General features: G+C 54.6%; 1 protein-coding gene across 2 annotated transcripts in view; it reads left to right on the forward strand.

The window, feature by feature from the left end:
* Nucleotides 1-17,372, forward strand: part of ATL1 (atlastin GTPase 1) — a 44,313-nt gene that overhangs the window by 16,493 nt on the left and 10,448 nt on the right. For both annotated transcript variants that reach the window (XM_090034340.1, XM_090034341.1), the window contains exons 2-10: nucleotides 836-1,083; nucleotides 2,298-2,432; nucleotides 3,161-3,265; nucleotides 4,304-4,354; nucleotides 7,237-7,293; nucleotides 10,570-10,662; nucleotides 12,152-12,290; nucleotides 15,457-15,584; nucleotides 16,564-16,620. In XM_090034340.1, the coding sequence (XP_089890466.1) occupies nucleotides 836-1,083; nucleotides 2,298-2,432; nucleotides 3,161-3,265; nucleotides 4,304-4,354; nucleotides 7,237-7,293; nucleotides 10,570-10,662; nucleotides 12,152-12,290; nucleotides 15,457-15,584; nucleotides 16,564-16,620 (1,013 nt within the window). The remainder of the gene's footprint in view (nucleotides 1-835; nucleotides 1,084-2,297; nucleotides 2,433-3,160; nucleotides 3,266-4,303; nucleotides 4,355-7,236; nucleotides 7,294-10,569; nucleotides 10,663-12,151; nucleotides 12,291-15,456; nucleotides 15,585-16,563; nucleotides 16,621-17,372) is intronic.

The following is a 17,372-nucleotide window of genomic DNA, read 5'->3' on the forward strand; positions in this document are numbered from 1 at the left end:
TTGCTTGTGAAAGAGAGAAGGGTTACTGAGCCCTTCTTGAAACTGGGCTGCTCGGACCGGTGCTCAAGTTGGGCTGTGGGAGCCGGCCTTTCAGCAATGGCACTTGGAAGATCCTGGTTCAGGGCAGGGCCTGTGTGATCTCTGCCAAGATCTCCGGGAAGGATGGAGGAGCTCCCTGCCTGCAGGGGCTCCCGTCCTAGCTAAGAGAATTGGCATTGCTAGAGGGGAGCTGAGGGCTGGTAACCACCCTCCCAAATGTCCCTCTGCGCCGAGACGGGGAAAGAAGAGCGCCGGCCACCGCCGCACGGCTTCCAGCTCCCCATGGAGATGTCTTTTGCGGATGGCTCTTCTAATGCATCCTTCCTCGGAGCAGCTGGGGGTGTGCTAGGCCTCCCGAGCTGAACATGAGGTCATTAAAAGCTTTTATCGTCTTAGCTCCATTGTCCTGGAGAATCATGCGGGTTATCCGTGTTTGGCACGCTGCCACCGATTCAGCGTACCCGGAACAGCCTGTGAAGCGCCGGGGCCTTGTGCTCGCGGCGGACAGCTCCTGCAGCACAGCTGCCCCGGCCGGCGCTCCCTCTCTTCAGGTCTGGGGGGGACGGCGGGGACCCTGCAAGGCTGAGTGCTGCTCCTACCTCTGCCGGGAAGATGCAATTTGCTTCTCTCCCCCAGAGCAGTGCCCCAGGGAAGGTGTTATGGCCTGATGCGGGAGGTAAGTATCAGCCAGGGATTATACACAGGGGTAACCCGCACGGCGGAAGAACGAGGCTGTCCTATAGGAAAAGACCGCCCATGTGCACCGACCCCACTCTCGGTTCCTGTCTTCCAACAGGCGGCTTTTCCGAGAAGCCGTACGAGTGGAGCTCCGAGGAGGAGGAGCCCGTGAGGAAAGCCGGGCCGGTCCAGGTCCTCATTGTGAAGGACGATCACTCCTTCGAGCTGGATGAGGCCGCCCTGAACCGCATCCTGCTCTCGGAGGCCGTCAGAGACAAGGAGGTGGTGGCCGTGTCTGTCGCCGGGGCTTTCCGCAAGGGCAAGTCGTTCCTGATGGACTTCATGCTGAGATACATGTACAACAAGGTAGGGCGGCGGGTCTCGGCCCCGAGCGCGGCACGTGCACGATGGCGAGGGGCTCACGCGGGACATGAGCCCGGCGCTGTTGGGGCTCCCTCCTCCGGCACGGGGAAGTCTGGTCCAGTTCTGAATCCAGACCTGCTCCTCGCGGAGGTCCGAGCGGCCCATCGGGCACCAGTCGGGGATGGTCGAGTTGGAGCGATGCCTATGCTCGACTACAGGGATTTCCCATGTTTCTGGGCTTTGCGGGTTGCCCCTTCTCCACCTTTCTGTTACATGTGTCGGGGGGGTTTAAGCCTTCCTCAGATGCATTGGGTGCTGGCTGCAGCCCAGGCTGGGGATGAGGGCCGGGCTGTGCCAGTGCTTCTGCTGGGACTAAAGTAGGAGGCTCCTGGTTAGAGGGTCTTGCCCCTCTGCTCAGGGTCAGACAACCCATATCTGGGGTCAAGAAGGACTTTTACCCCCTGGTCAGATTGGCATGGACTGGCGGCCTTCCTCTGCAGCAGGTGCGCGCTGCTCCCGCTGGGATCTCTTGACAACCTTTCACAGGAGCAGGACGTTGGCCACTGTAGTCCCCTCTGCTTTCCCAGGGGCAGGTTTGGGTGCGATGTCTTCCGTTATGCCAGGGTTGGTGGTAGTGTTACAAAAGGTTTAGATGATCGTTTTTATGGGATGGTTTTGAGAGGGCTGATCCTGTCTCAGGCAGGGGATTGGACTGGAGGTCCCCTCTGGGTCTACTCCTCTATGACGGTCTGCTGGGATGCCCCCTTCCCCGTGCCGTGCCAGTGCTCCCCAGCGCGCTTGGGGACCGCAGCGCAGTAGCCCGGGGGGCCCTGCTGTGCTTTGCTTCCCGCTGCTCACCCATGCAGCCCAGAGACCGCAGCCAGGCTCCCGTTTCTGAAGCAGGAGGTTGTGCCCTTCTGGAAGTGGGGTTGGGAGGGTGGGGGCGGGGGCGGGTGTGACGTCTCTGTCCTCCTAGCCAGAAATACCAGCCCCCCGCAGGACCCAGTCGCACTGAAGTTGGCCCGTAGAGGGGTGCTGTGCCCAGTTGCCTTCTCCATGCCTGCGGCAGCCAGGCCTGGCTCCAGCTCCAGCTCCAGCTCCAGCTCCAGCATGCGCCTGGAGCCAGGGGCCAGCCCGCCGGGCCTGCCATGCAGCCACGCTAGGGGTTGGATGAGTTGGGCAGAGCTCAAGCTACTCTCTTCTGTCCCCATACGCAGGAGTCCGTGGACTGGCTGGGGGATTACAACGAGCCGCTGACGGGTTTCTCCTGGCGCGGGGGCTCTGAGCGCGAGACGACCGGCATTCAGATCTGGAGCGAGCTCTTCCTCGTGGACAAACCGGACGGGAGAAAGGTAAGCAGCTTGCCCTACCTCGCGCCTGCTGTTGGTTGCAGGCCCCTTTGATTACCTAAGCGTCTTCGTGGGTGCCCGGCTTTGCCCTGGGTGGGTGAAGGGGCTGCGCATGCCTGCTGCAGCTCCGATCTTCCTGATGCCCCCATGACAATGGGTCTAGGAGCCAGCACGTATCCTCCTGGAGGCACCCCCCCCGCTGCCCTCGAGAAAACCACGGCTGCCGGCTGCATCCAGGGCGTTGCTGCCCAGAGACAGGACTGGCCGTGGAGCCTCTTCCTTCCCTGCAAAACCCATCCCAGGCAGCAGCAAGGCCGTTCGTTCTTGCCCGATCTTCAGTGAACACAGCCTCACCACTAAATTATTGATCCCACAATTTCTAATGCTAGCCACATGTTTTTAGGATCAGGAGAGATGTGGTTGTGTTCGTCTTTGAAACCAGCGGGGTTCATGGGAAAACCCACCCAGAGCTAAAGGAGATGGTTTTGAAAACGTCCCTCTCCTGCTTTCAGGCTGTCATTCAGCAGTTTTCCCCCCGTGCCACGACTCGCTGCCTGTAGGAGCCGGTGCACTAGCAGAAATGAATGGGCAGGAGCTTCTTTCTCTGGCCCCTCGTGCTTCATTTATTGCAAGGGGCAAGCGACCATGATTAACGCGTTGCTTTTCCCCCTGCGGATACCCGGTCCTGGAGATTTCTGCTGCCGGCTGATGTGGGATTCTCTGCCCCGCAGGTCGCCGTGCTGCTGATGGATACGCAGGGGACGTTTGACAGCCAGTCCACGCTGAGGGACTCTGCCACGGTGTTCGCCCTTAGCACGATGATTAGCTCCATACAGGTAACATGGAGCTGATGCGCAGCACCGCTTTGGTGGGGGGGGGCTGCACAAAACGTTTGGCATGGGCTTCGCTCCACTTCCAGCTGCCTGGAGCAGACCAGGGCTGAAAATCCCATTTGGGGGATTTTTTCCTGCTCGGGATTTGGAGGACGGATGAAGGAAAGGGGAGAAAAGGGAGGGAGGGAGGGGCGCTCTGTAACGTCTCTTCTTCTGCGCTGGAACCTCCTCCGGGTCACAAACACGGCGGTCTCGGGAGCCGCCTTGCCCAGCTCGCTCAGGGAGACCCCAGTCTACTTTGCAATGTGGCTTTCCCAGCAATGAGAGCAGGGACGTGGCTGGCACTGGGCAGTGCCTTTCCCCAAGGGATGCCTGGCTGAGATGTGCCCCAGGACCCGCTGGACTTGACAAGTCTGCCAAGCATTTGGTGCCCTCGTCTCCCAGCAGGGGTTGGAGACACTTTGCCCTGCACGGGGCTGGCAGCAGAGGGATGCATTCATCCCTGGCGTTAAAGAGGAGAGCTGGGGGAAGGTGGCCTGGAGGAAGTAGCTGTATGCCAGCTCTGCTGACTTCGGGCTCCTCTGACAAGAGAAACCCTCCAGCGGGATATATTTATCATGGCCTGGGTGGCCTGCTGGCCTGTAGAGAAAACAGCACTATCCCTGGAGACCCGTGGGAGATGAGAGGGGGTGAGGGAGCCAGGCTAAGTGGGTGTGCTCTGGTACCAAGGTCAGGCCACCTCCCTCCAGGGACCTCAGACCGTGGCCCCGTGCATGGGGGTGGGATGAGGGGGGGTCCTCCCATCGCTCTGTCGCATCGTGGGACAGCAGCTGCCCTCCCGCAGCACTGGCTCCATGGCTGTGGGAGGTTGTAGGGCAATCTTGTGCAGCGCCGTGCGCCACGGCTCCCCAGCCTGGCATGGCAGACACCGTGGCAATGCCAGTCATTTAACCATCATTACAAAGCAGCCTATAGCCAGACCTGCCGCCTGCGGGGACCGGGCCGCTTTCAGCCAGCTGATGCCTCTGTTTTAAAACCCAGGTCTACAACCTGTCGCAGAACGTCCAAGAAGACGACCTTCAGCACCTGCAGGTAACGCCCGCCACCGCCCCGCGGCCGCGTCTGCTGGGGGAGGGCGAGGTGCTTACTGCTTCTCGCTGCTGCTCCTGAAAGGAGGGCTCAGCTGTAGAGCAGCAAAAGGAGCTCGTGGAGGCCCTTGTGCCAGTCTCAGGGTTATTGGTCTTGAATTAGTGGATGCAGGGGAGCAGTCTCCCAGGAGCAGCCCCCGCTTTCTGTAAGCACGCCGGCCTGGTGCCCGATTCACCTGGCCGAGGAGCCAGCGGCAGGGCTTCCCAGCCCGGGAGCAGGACCGGGTCTCCATTGTACTGGCAGATGGCAGGGCCCGAGGGAGGCTGAGATTTATGGCCATCTTGTTTGAGGGTGCGCGTGAAAAGCCTCGGGGTGGGAGGTGGGGGAGTGCGTGCTGTGCATCTGCCTTGGCAAGCTGGGTGGCTCTCTGCACCCTGGATGCCCGGGTGCCAGTCTCTCGCCGGGCGTCCTGTCGCTGATCTGAGAAGGGGCCTGAGGTGCTGGGGTTGCGGCTGGACTCCATATTCGGGGAGGCAGAGGCCTGCGGGATGGTCCTGGAGATGTTTGCAGCTCCCTCTCGGCCAACCGGACACAAAGCCGCGTGGGGAGCTGGGCTGAGACCCGGCGCTCACCACTGCTCCGCGCTGTCCTGCAGCAGCTCGCTGGCTCTGCAGGGATATTGCTAGCAACCTGCCGGGGCTGGAGGGAAGCAGGGAGTCTGTTCGCCGGGTGCTCGGCGTGTAGCAGTTCTCTGTCCCTGGCAGGGTTTTACACAGCTGCCCCTCCCCGCCGTGCCTCCCACCACTGATCTGCCCTGCGACAGGGCAGCCAAAGCCTGCTTTGGAAAAGTCTCCTGGGCAGAGAATGGGAGAAGATTTGCATTTATAGACTAAATCAGAGATGCAGCAGCAGCTTTCATAAGCAGTAGCTTACTTATGCCATAAGGGAGCGGTTCTCAAACTTTTTTGTACCAGGACCCATTTGTAAACACCAATGGCCAGTCCCAACCCAGTGCCCCCCGCCCCCAGACCCCAACCCCCAGCGTGGGGGACTGGGGGGTTATAATAGCTTAGTTCAGGGAATGGGATAAGAATCGACAGCCCGTCTGGACCACACTTAACACAGTCCAGACTGGGGATGATTTCTTGTTCTGCAGTTTCCCACTGAAGTTGGTTTTTAAAGTTTTGTGCCTGGAGGTCATCAGTGGGGTGCCCAGGGAGGGTATAACATGTTTGGCTTGTGCGTCTTCCTGGAATCGACCTCAGAGCGGTATTGAGTCACTCTTTCCCATGGGGATCGCCTTGCACGTCCACTGCAGACAGCAGAGGGGCACCAGCAGGTGCTGGTGAATGAAGATCAGATGTTATAATCCACATGGCTTAGGCCAGCGAGGATGTGGTCTGTGTGGATGAGAGGGCACGCCTGGCATCTGGATCTGGAGTGGGAACCGGAGTTAGGAGGCCTTTTGCTTGCGAGAGGCCATTTGAGGTTGAGGGGCTGACTACAGGCCAGGATAGGTCCCCTGTGGCTACCTTGAGATGACTGCCATTTTCCCGGAGGAGTTGGAAGTCATTAATGATGCACCAGAGGAGGTTGCGGGGGAGGCTGTAGCTTGCAAGCAGAGGTCTCCTCCTGCCCTTGTCCCGGGGTTGGTATCGGAGCAGGTGGGAGCAGGGCTGAGTCTGGCTCTGTTGATCTGAGCGGTCAGATTGTAGAAACGGCGAGGACAGACGCAGGAGGTGTTTCCATGAGTGCTTGTCTGGGTATCAGCTCTCCAGCCTTGTTCACAATCACTGGGAAGCTGAAGATTAAAATTGCACAGCACAGTTACGCAGCAAATTTTGTACAGCAAATTCTCCTCCCAGTGTTTGAAAGAGCCCTAAAGAATGGGACAGATGCTGCTGGTTTATAACTGCAGACATTGGGACTCTCACGTACGCTGCATCGCAGGTGAGCCTGGCTTGGCTAAATCCTGGAATCGTGGCCCCACTGATCTACTAATTATGGGAATATTTTGCTAACGATGCCCCGTCCTTTGCTTATGTTTTGTGCATTTGAAATGTCTTTGTTGTTTTCAAATAAGTTAAAAAAATAAAGAGACAGGAAAGCAAGAATTTTTCTGGGGGAAAAAAAAAATCCAAAGAGCATTTGGATGATTTCTGCCTCGTCTCAGCCAGTCCCCTTTGCCAGGCAAATGTCTGTGGAGGGGGTTTTAAAACAGTGCTGTTTATTGTACGTGGCACGGCTGTGGGGGGTGAGCCACGACAGTCTACCATGTCGATCCATTTTTAGGCACCTGCAAAATAGCAGATTGTCCTCCGATCAGAAATAACAGCCCCGAGAGGCTGGAGAACTTCCAAATCTGGCTGCTCTGCTAAAAAAAACCCCAGCAACGCCCCCCCGCCAGCCCTTTCTCTCACTGCGTGTTAGCTCCCCTCCTACCATCTGTTCAGTGGCAGTGTGGGAGCTGCAGCTCCCGAGGGGTCAGCGCCCCTTGCTGAATCCCGGTCCCATCTGTGCTCAGAGCACGCGAGGACGCCCCGCCTGCCGCTCTCCGCCGGCGCCCGCGAAGCTCTGGGCAGCGCAGCGCAATCAAGCAGCTGCCTTCATCCCTTTATATATACTCTTTCTAACACCGGCCTGGCAACAAAAATTTCCAGGCTGAGCCCGTGCACATCAGGTGATATTTATAGCTGCTTTATAGGCCTCTAAAATGCAAGCAGAAAATGCACACTCCAGCAGGCCTTAATGGCAGCGGTGCCCGTGACACGGTTAGCCCTGGAAGCAGGAACCGCGCGGGATCAGCCGCGCTTCCAGGCACCACGTGTGTTGCGTTGTAGGTTTAGAAACTGAAAGGCTGACTGATGTTTTGCTTCTTGCTCCAGCTCTTTACAGAATATGGGAGGCTGGCCATGGAGGAGACGTTCCTGAAACCCTTCCAGGTGAGTAGCACAAAGCTGGCGATGAACAGGGGCTGTCTTCCCCCGCCCCGGCTCTGCCGGGACCCGCCTGGCATCACCACCAGGTGTCACTGCCGTTTGCACTATGGGGAGAAAAGCAGCTAGAGAAAATCAAACCGGGGAGAATTTGCTGAGCTGTGGCATAAAAGAAAGGCTTCTTGTTCCTTCACCCGCCGGGCGACTGCTGCAGTCCAGTACAGCAGCCAAGATCTCTCTTCCTTCCCCATTTAAATTTGCCTGACAACCCCTAAGGGCTGCCCCATCTTTCTGGATCAGATGAGAGTGACTGACAAGCCCATGGCCATGCGAGGAGCTGCTCTGAATGACGAAAGGCAGGTGAAAGCTAGCACGGGGCCCTGCTTGAGCCCCTTCAGGCCCTGTTTTAAGGATGCAAGCGTTGTCCAGACCTCAGGGTATATTTCTGCCGTGGCTGGGCTGTATTTCTTGCAGCCCTCCCAGGCCAGGGAAGGAGAAGGCAGGGACAGAATCGCAGCCAGAGCTTTCCAGGCTGCACGGCAGGCCGGGCGATGCGAGGTGCTGGGGGAGGTTAGACTGCTTGATGGACATCCCCACGCCATCCATGGGTAGGGCTGTGGCACTGACCAGCTATGGAGCACGCTGATGTCCCCACAGTCACTGACTGCCCGGGGAGGGTTGGCTGCTCTGCAGGGCCTGGGAAGCCTTCTCCCAAGGGATGCTGGCTGGGGGCACAGCTGGATGGAAAAGACCATGGGAAGGGAGGCTGCCATTACAGAGCAGGGGCAGTTCCCTTTCTCCATGCTGTTTCCCGCTGCCCTGCTCAGATGGAGACCGTTGGCTGCCCCGTCTCTCTGCAAGAGCTGGCAGGTGATGCTGGAGGAGCAAGGGGTCCACGGGAGCGGTACAAGCCAGGAAGCAAAGAGGAGCGAACACAAAGAGCAGACGAGGCTGCGAGAAGAAAGGGCCATCAGGCACCTCCGGCAGATGCTAATAATGGCTCGTTGGCTCTTCTGAATACAGGCCTCAGCGCGAGAGCCTGTATGAGCACAGCTGATTTAAACTGATCAGCAAGAAGGCGAAGGGGTGGCCTGCACCGTCTCCCAGGACAGCCATGGGGAAGAGCTTGCGAGGGCAGGCTGCTTTTTTAACCTCGCAGAGGAAGGCGCGAGGAAAAGGCATGGCTGGAAGCTGTAGCGAGGCAAAGGTAGACCACAAAGAAGCTGCAAATGGTAACTAACCATTGGAGCCGCTGGCCCGGGGCACGGGAGCCTGGGCATCAGGACCCCAGAGCTGAGAAAGCACCAGGCCGCACTCCCGCCAGAAGCAGTGGGCTGGAGGCAGAGATGCCGGGGGGGGCTGTGATGTGGATTAAGCAGAAAGCCAGGTGAGATGATCTGAACAGTCACTTCTGGCCTTAACATCCAGGAATCTGTGAATGAATCAGCTGCTGCAGGAAAGTACTGCCAAGCGATGAGCGGTAGTGAGTTGCCTGCACCGGCTCACTGCTTTTGGGGAGGCCGTGATCCTTGGCAGTGGAAAGGTAAACCCCCTCTATCCCTCGATCACACCGGCGCTGAATCGCAGTCACCCGCCCTCGCTGTGTGAAAGCCTCCGGGGGATGCCTTAGCAAAGGCTGCTGGAGCCCCAAGACCGATGGGTGCGCGGCGGGGCGCGGGGGGAAGGAGCAATAGGCCTGATCAGGGCTACAACAAGCCAGGACCACTTGGCTGCAAGCACAAGGACCTGGAGAGCACAGGGAGGGGAAGGGACCAGCGAGCAAGGCTCTGACTGGACAGGCACACGCATGAACTCCTGGACACGTCTCTCGAAAAGCCGCGCCTTATGGAGAGAGAAAGAAGGAGCGCTCTCTCCTCCCATTAAAACTGTACTTTAGGCAATAGCCACTGCCCCCCTGCAGGATGCCAGGTTGGCACCCGCTCCTTCATCCGTACCAACAAACCTGGCATTCCTGCCTAGACAAAGACGTGCCTCCCCGAGTCCTGGTCACAGCCCTGCTGGCAAAGGTACGTGGGGTGAAGTAGACCGGGAGCACACGACTGGCACTGAAAAATCTCTCTGAACAAACAGGATCCCTTGACCGCGCCGGTACGTGTTTCTTTGTTGAGCAGAAAACGCGGGCACCCCAAGAAACGAAGCCCCCCCAGCGCTTTCGTCTTTGTCCGCTCGCTGCGCATGTGTTTCCCATTAGAAGTCAGCTTGGCCAGATGCCTAGGCTGAAGAAAAGTGAGGCTGTCGATTTTCCCATAGGACAAAACTAAACGTGGCTGCAGCGAGGGCTCTCGTTGCCTTTGTCCTGGTTAGCAGACCTCCTTTTCAGCTTGCAAGTTGGGCTCCTAGCTATTGTTCTTTCCCAGCTACGGATCTCAGACAGGAAGAGTTTGAATAATTGCCCCTGTTCTTCTGGCCAAAGAATCCAACTTCCAGCCAAGTCTGTATGTGGCATTGTATGCAAATGTGCTTTTTTCTTTTAACCCTGGGGAACAAATCTCCTCCTGGGTAGAAGACTGCACCGAGGTCTGGATGACACTTTTGTAGAAGGCAGGGTAGATTTGCATCTTACAGAATAACCTATATATAGAGGACATGTATATATAGCACAAGCTTTCGTAAGTGCATCAGCAACTGAAAAAGCTGCTTCTGAAGATGCACGAAGCATTTAAAACAAATATTTGTGATCCTAATACAGCTGCTTTTAAATTCACTGAATAGCAGCAACCCTGTGTCCCAAAGTCTGTCTATTCAGAGGTGATCAGCCAATATCTTTAAGAATTGCGCCTGCATCGTATGTATTGCGTTTGCTAAATCTGTGGCTTGATAAACTTCAGACGGGGCGCTCAACTGTGATTGGTTGGCCGTCACATGCTTTTTTTCCCCTCCTCTGCCTTTTGATTGGACGAACATGCAAACACTTTAGCCAGGAATATTTCCACATAGTTTGGAAATGGATTTTTCCCATTTTTTTCCCCAGCAAGGCTAGAATACCCAAATACTCATGGCAAGTGAATGCAAGGTGGCTGTGAACATGGCTGAAATGCATTTAAAAAAATAGTTGAACAGATATTAGCAAAACACCTTTATCATTATTAACAACAACACAATTAATAATCGCCCAGCTCCAAATGCTTTTTTCTGGGGAGGACTGTGGGATCCAGGCCTGATCCAAAGTCTAGCAAAGTCAGCGGACGTCCGTGGCCTTTGCATCAAGCCCGTTCTGCGCGGCACTGATGCGCCCTCTGATTTCTGCTCTCTGCTTTTTAGTCCCTCATATTCCTGGTCCGGGACTGGAGTTTCCCTTACGAGTTTTCCTACGGATCTGATGGTGGCGCAGAATTTTTGGAGAAACGTCTTAAGGTTTGTTCCATATTTCCCTGTGGTTCTTGATGTGAACGTGCCCAGATTGAATAATGGTATAACTGGGCCCGGCCAGGGCACTGGGCTGGTTGTGGAGAAGGGCTCAAGAACAAGTGGGAAGATCCTGCTCCCTCTCCGTGCAGGCGGCGGCTGCTGCTTTCCATACACCCCGTAGGCACCGTCTGCAGACTGTAGTCTTAGATCTTGGTACTGCAACGGGTGGGAGAGAGAGGCATACGGTCCCATGGAGGAATGGAGAAGGGAGTGCAGAGCACTTGGCTGAGTGACGCCCCGGTCTCTCTCACTGACACGCGCGCTCGGGAAGACGCTCTGTGTCACTGCAAATGCATCCGATCCCCACCCAGACCTGTTATCCAATGCTGCCACGAGCAAGGGGCTTGCATCTTCCTCTGACATCTCCAGGAGCATCAGGAATAGCCTACCCTGTCCTGAGCCTTGGCACGCAGCTGCCTTGAAATGTAACCACCCGCACTCCCTAACACACCCACTGAGGGATGAAGGCCTTGGTGGAGATAGAATCATAGAAAACCATAAAATCTTAGAAAACGAGGCTTGGCAGGGACCCCAGGAGGTCACGCCTAGTCCAGCCCCCTGCTCCAAGCAGGACCAGCCCCAACTAGATCAGCCCAGCCAAGGCTTTGTTGAGCCAGGCCTGAAAGACCTCCAAAATGGAGATTGCACCACGTCTCTGGGTAACCTGTTCCAGTGCTTCACCACCCTCCTAGTGGGCAAGTTTTTCCTAATATCCAACTTAAACCTCCCTTGCTGCAACTCAGGGTGCCTTGGTAGAGGCTGGATCTTGTAGAGCGGCAGCAGAAAGGCAAGTGGTGTGACAGCAGGGAGCAGAGAGGGGCATCCTGGAAATAACCGCCTGGCCTGCTTAGATCCTCCAGCGCGGGGATGTCCCGGCTGGTAGAGACCAGCGAGATCCCTCTATAGTCTGAGAAGCATTAATTAAAACCCACGTGGAACTACTCGGTGCTGTCGTCTCCCTGCATCGAGACTGCTGCACACATACAGATGGTCTCATGACCAGGATCATTTTTCAGGACTAGCTGCTTGCATGATGAACACGATGGGAGCAGGCGCTAGGAGGAGTACTCAGGAAACGCATGGAGGGTTTGGTAGCGGAAATAATGGAGCAGGCCTAATTCAAGGAGATGCCAGGAAGCCCCTGATGTGACGTCCCGAATGCTCGTGTATTCCAGGCATACTCGTGCATGCACATTTTCAGGGGGCAATGATGGGGTCCAGGGCATGTGGTCAGAGCAGGACAGCTCTGCCCGTGGCCGTGTGAAACGTGCAGAAGTCTCCTTCTGAGCACAGTCCTTCCCATACGGCTCCTTCCTCCCTTGCGCAGTCCCCGTAGCGCGCACCCCGCGTTTCAACCGACGCTGTTGCTGGCGCGGTACTTGCGTTCCCTCCGCCTGACATGCAGACGTGCTGACTTCAAGCTGCTCTCTCGCAGGTCTCGGGAAATCAACACGAAGAACTGCAGAACGTCCGAAAACACATCCATTCCTGTTTCACAAAAATCTCCTGCTTCCTGCTGCCTCACCCTGGCTTGAAAGTAGCCACCAACCCAAATTTTGATGGAAAACTGAAAGGTTTGAAGGAAAACGATCTCTTTCCTTTCAGACACTTAACCTGATCATTTGCGTTTGTATTTGAATGTCTGCTTTACATGCAGCGGCAGAGGATCCCATTATCTCCTGAAGTCCTGAGATAGTTTCAGGAAAGCACTACTGAAAGCAAATGGAAAGGCATTGTCAGACTCCAGCCAACAAGCTGCTCATGGCCAGAGAAGCTGTTGGTTTTAGTCTTAAAGAGGGGATGTGTTAGGCATTGCCTGTAACAAATAATATGATAGTGCCCTAGCTAGATGACTGAGCATGAGATGATATCAGGGAAGGCGAGGCTGAGAGTTGAATTTTTATGGCCACGTCTGTAATTAATTCACACTTTGTATTGGTAATGCAATGCAGACATAGGTTTGCAGGTACAGTTCACTGTGGGGGGCAAGACTGCTCAGAAAAAAAAAAGGCAGCCCATTTGAAACAGCGAGATTTCACTCTGAAAAGCTTTGCAAAGCAACTTTTAGGTTAATTGTTCTTTGGGGCTGTGTTGCTTTTGCTGTGAATCTGCTGGTCAGCCACGTACCTATTGCTGAGCTCTCTTGGGAGTGAGGAAAACACCCCTTTCGCTTCAGACGAAACAAGCAGAACAAGCACTGAATTTCTCCACCCCCAGACTGTTGTTCAGCTCTTGCTTCTGGCAAAGTATGGGGCCCACAACAGAGAAAACAGTTATCTAGTAAGGCCGCTATTCTCCAATACAGTGGTCCCCAACCTATAGCTTGCGGCCACTACGTTACCTGCAAGACCCACTAACTTTGCTCCTACCTGCAGGGAGTTGTGCTTTTCGTGGCTGCACTTCCTCAGGTTGCCCTGGGAAAGCAAAGTAGCACGCTGCTTGCAGTGCTTCTTCCTCAGGATGGCTGGCCATGGGCCAGACAATGATCCTTCCCAGATTTCCCTCCAAGTTTAACTTCAGGAGCCTACTAGACCATCATGCTGGCTATGGAAAGACTCAGCGTATGGAGCATGTGATAGCCTCTTAATACCAGTGCTCTTTTCCTTCAAATGCTCTCTCAGCTCTGTTAGAATTAATCATATCCTTTCCCTTTTGTTACCCTCTCCATGCCCAGACACAGTGCATTAGCTTCCACCTTCTGGTTTCAGGCCATTTAATATGAATGGTAATAAATATACCATGGACATTTTTCTACCTTGAAGTGTCTTGGCCGTGCAGCAACTCCATCTGCATCAGTCAAGGTAGTAAAAGCGGCCCATTGGCTTCCAGCAGCTCCATCAGGGCTGGTGGAGATGGCGATGAGACCGAAACTTGCCCAGTTTTATTGCCTCTTGCTATTGCTTTGCCCTACTGAAGCCTGCTGCAGATGAGAGTGAAGCTTTACTCAAAATATGACAGACATGTAGCAATATAGCTACCAGGTGCTGAATTTTGCAGTAACAATACCACCACCAAGCAAGAAATCAAGGAGCTATGTCCTGTTCCGGGCCTGACTGGTACCTTTAGGATCACAGTGATGCCACTGGCTCCATCTGATTTGTTGTATTAGCACAACACTTGTGGAGCGATGGTTTGGAGATACATAAGCATCTCTGTTTAATAGATGTTAGCATGGAGGCCTACAGCTGAGGGGTCCCTGTGTTCTCAGATATCGATGTGATGGGTGTGTTCCTAAAAACGACTTTGGGAGGCTGCGGGTAAAAAATCAGCACTGAGGTGCTCAGAGGCTTCATCATGAGAAGACGAGCCCGTGTTTGAGCAAAGGCCTTGTTAGGTAGCGGTGTATGAGAACCCTGCTCCTTCCCAATGCAGCCAAGGCACTTAGTAAGGAGGACAAATTGGACCCATCTGCCAGTGGCAGGGGCAATGAGAGAAGCCTGCATTGTCTAATGTAACAGGATAAAACAAGTGCATTAATCCATGTACAAGAGCTCCCAGCCTGCAGGTAGCCTGAGAGTGCCACTGCTTTGAAATATTCATATGCAATATTTTAAATACGCAGTGCACATCTGAAACAAGAAGCCCATTGCTGAGACAGCTCCTCAGTTAGTGCACACAGGAGCCAGGATGGAGAGTTCTCCTTCTTGTAAAAGTGTGGGCTCTAAGGCTGAAGGCTTGAGACGCAAGTGCTTTTAATGAAAGAGCCGGAGGAGAGGATGGAGATGGGCACGGCATTTCCACACCTGTTGGCAAGAGCATAAGCTGCCTCTGCACATATCATGAAGAGCAGAGCGTGCAGCTGCCCATGCACCGAGGGTCTCCTGCCCAGTTATTCAATGTGAATCCCTCTGCTCTTTCAAACCCGGGCAGCTTTCCACCAGCAGAGGTGTTAGGGACAGCAGGAATACCTTTGGGATTGGGGGTGGAGTGGCGTTGAAGACCAAGGAACCAGCCCAGTAGTTGGTTACCAAACTACAAACTTGCCCAGTAAACCACGCCACACAAGCGCAGTGCAAGCGGGGTAGGAAGACCTGAGGGCTAGGATTCCCTGTGTCCACCGGCCGGCCAGGCGGCTAGGACATCCCGGGGAATACTTCTGCAGGACGTTACCTGGGCGCTATGATGCGGATTTCTAATACCAGCTTGCTTGGGTGTTTCATATTCTGTTAAGGGCGGGCCGCTGTGGTTTTGAGAGTGCTGGATGAGCCAATCACATTTCACAATTCAGTCTACGTTCTACGAATTTATGCATGGTTGCCTGGCAACCTTTGGGGTCACTCACTGAACCGACCAGCATCCAATCATTTTGCCTGTTTATGTGCCACCTGCACCACATGGTCATAGACCGTTTCCTTTAATGTCGGTCAAAGTCTGAGTAGTGAAACCACATCCTCATGCAGCTTGCTCGCTGCCGGGATTACAAATCGGCCACACCGTTCTGTGTTCGGAGATGCACGAAATAGCTGATTCCTCATATTAAAGCACAGATAATCCCCTTTTATGCTACAGGGGGGTGGATGTGTGTGCAACTTGTTGCAGGTGTAGAGGCTGGTTTGGAAATTTGGCTGTAGCCGTGTGCGTGGTAGCGGCACAGAAAGATCATTGCTGCTGAGGGCAGACCTCATAGGGACACAAAGCATTCCCATTTGCATCCTGGCTGGGGTCACCCACCTGCCTTGCACAGGGTTGCATCGTGAAGCATGAGTCTGACTATGGCCCTGACCTTGGGTTTGCTTGCAGAAATAGATGAAGAGTTCATCAAGAACTTGAAGGTGTTGATCCCTTGGCTGCTCAGCTCCGAAAGCCTGGACGTTAAGGAGATCAATGGAAACCACATTACCTGCCGGGGCCTCGTGGAGTATTTCAAGGTACGGTCTCCTGAGCTATGCGACGTTTCAGGGACTCAGATGGAGCAGCGTGCACTTTCTCCCCCTCTTCAAAATGAGACATGACATAGGGTGGACCAGGATACGCTGTCTGGAGAGGGTACGTGCCCTCATTTCAGGTCCTTACGAGGCTCCATTATCATGGGCTCCATGTGCCTCAGTTCTGGGGTATATTCATCCACGCACATCCCAGCTAACCTCACTGGGCAGAGGGGGAACTGAGGCAAAGAGGGGGTGTCTGCACTGGTGCTTGGGGTCAGCCCAAAGGTCATCCTCAAGTCCATGTCCGCTGACTGACTTAGATTGCAACCCCTTAAACTTGACCCTCCGCTCTCGGTCCAGCTGGACCTGGAAGCTGTGGGGCTCCAGGATCGACCCGGAGGTCAACCCTGCCCTCATTCCCCACCTCTCCTACCCCTCCTTATGGTGCGTTTGGGTGTGTAGGTCTTGAGCACAAGAAGTCAGCCAGCAGAAGTCCCATAATGCCATGTTTCTGATTGATGGCCCTTCTGCACTCCATCTGCTGTCTCTACTGCCCATAATTACAGCTATGCACAGAAAAAGAGACAAAGTGATAGGCAAGACAATTCCCAGAAAGGCTCCGCTTGAGGTACAGTGGTTTGGGCCACAAAGCAAGGTATAATTAGGAAAGGGTAGCCCACATAGCCTGGGATGGTTAAGAACTACCCTCAGGGGTGACCGTAAATATCAGAGTAGACCTACCCAGAGAGACTGACAGACTTGCCCAATGTCACACATGAAATCAAGTCCAAGTTGCTCCCGCTCAGCTCAGGACAGAACATTTCTTGCTGGGAGCCAAGTTGAGCTGGATTCCTGTATCCCATTTGTGCCTTTTAAAATCTCGCCATGGGTGAGTACATGATACAGGGGCATGTCTCCAAGTGCCTTGGGTAAAGACAGTGTTATGTGCAAACAGATGCTTTTCTTTGCTCTTTCCTAGGCGTATATAAAGATTTATCAAGGAGAAGAACTGCCACATCCAAAGTCGATGCTGCAGGTATCTATGCTGCGTGCTGTTGGCTGGCATGATGCACAGAGTGCTTGGCATTGCTTTTCAGTCAGGCTAATGGAAGGTTTCAGGTTGCTCTAGATGTCCTACCACGACCCTCCAAGGAACAACCACATACAAATCTTTTACAGTTGCATCCGGGAGCATTTTCAAAAGCACTCATGTAGCCTGGGAGCCCAATTCCCATTTTAAAAAGTGACGCTGTCATCCAGGACTGTTCTTCATGAGACAGCAGTGGAAGCTGTTTGCAGAAGGGCCTGTGACAGCATGCTTCCCATCATCATGTTCTCCACACATGGGTTCACATAGGAATGGCTTCCAGGTGCACCTATCAATCCCAGGTTTGGGTCCTGGCTTCTTGAGATGTCACTCCTCTTTCCCTGTGCAGCAGTGGCCATTGGTGTCAGCTGAGCTGCTTTTGCAACGTGTGGTGATTAGATGTAGGATCCGCTTGGACTCTGGAGTTAGCCAGTGCTTGCACCTACACCCCGAAGGGAGATCACAGAATCATAGAAAATGGGGGTTGGAAGGGACCTCAGGAGGTCACATCTAGTCCAGTCCCCTGCTCAAAGCAGGACCAGCCCCAACTACATCATCCCAGGCAGGGCTTTGTCTAGCCAGGCCTTAAAAACATCCAAGGATGGAGATGCCACCACCTCCCTTGGTAACCTGCTCCATCCCGTGCTTCACCACCCTGCTAGTGAGAAAGTTTTCCTAGTATCCAACCTAAACCTCCCTTG

The sequence above is a fragment of the Crocodylus siamensis genome, chromosome 2, assembly GCF_052110815.1.
Source record: "Crocodylus siamensis isolate JL-2025a chromosome 2, ASM5211081v1, whole genome shotgun sequence".
NCBI lineage: Eukaryota > Metazoa > Chordata > Crocodylia > Crocodylidae > Crocodylus > Crocodylus siamensis.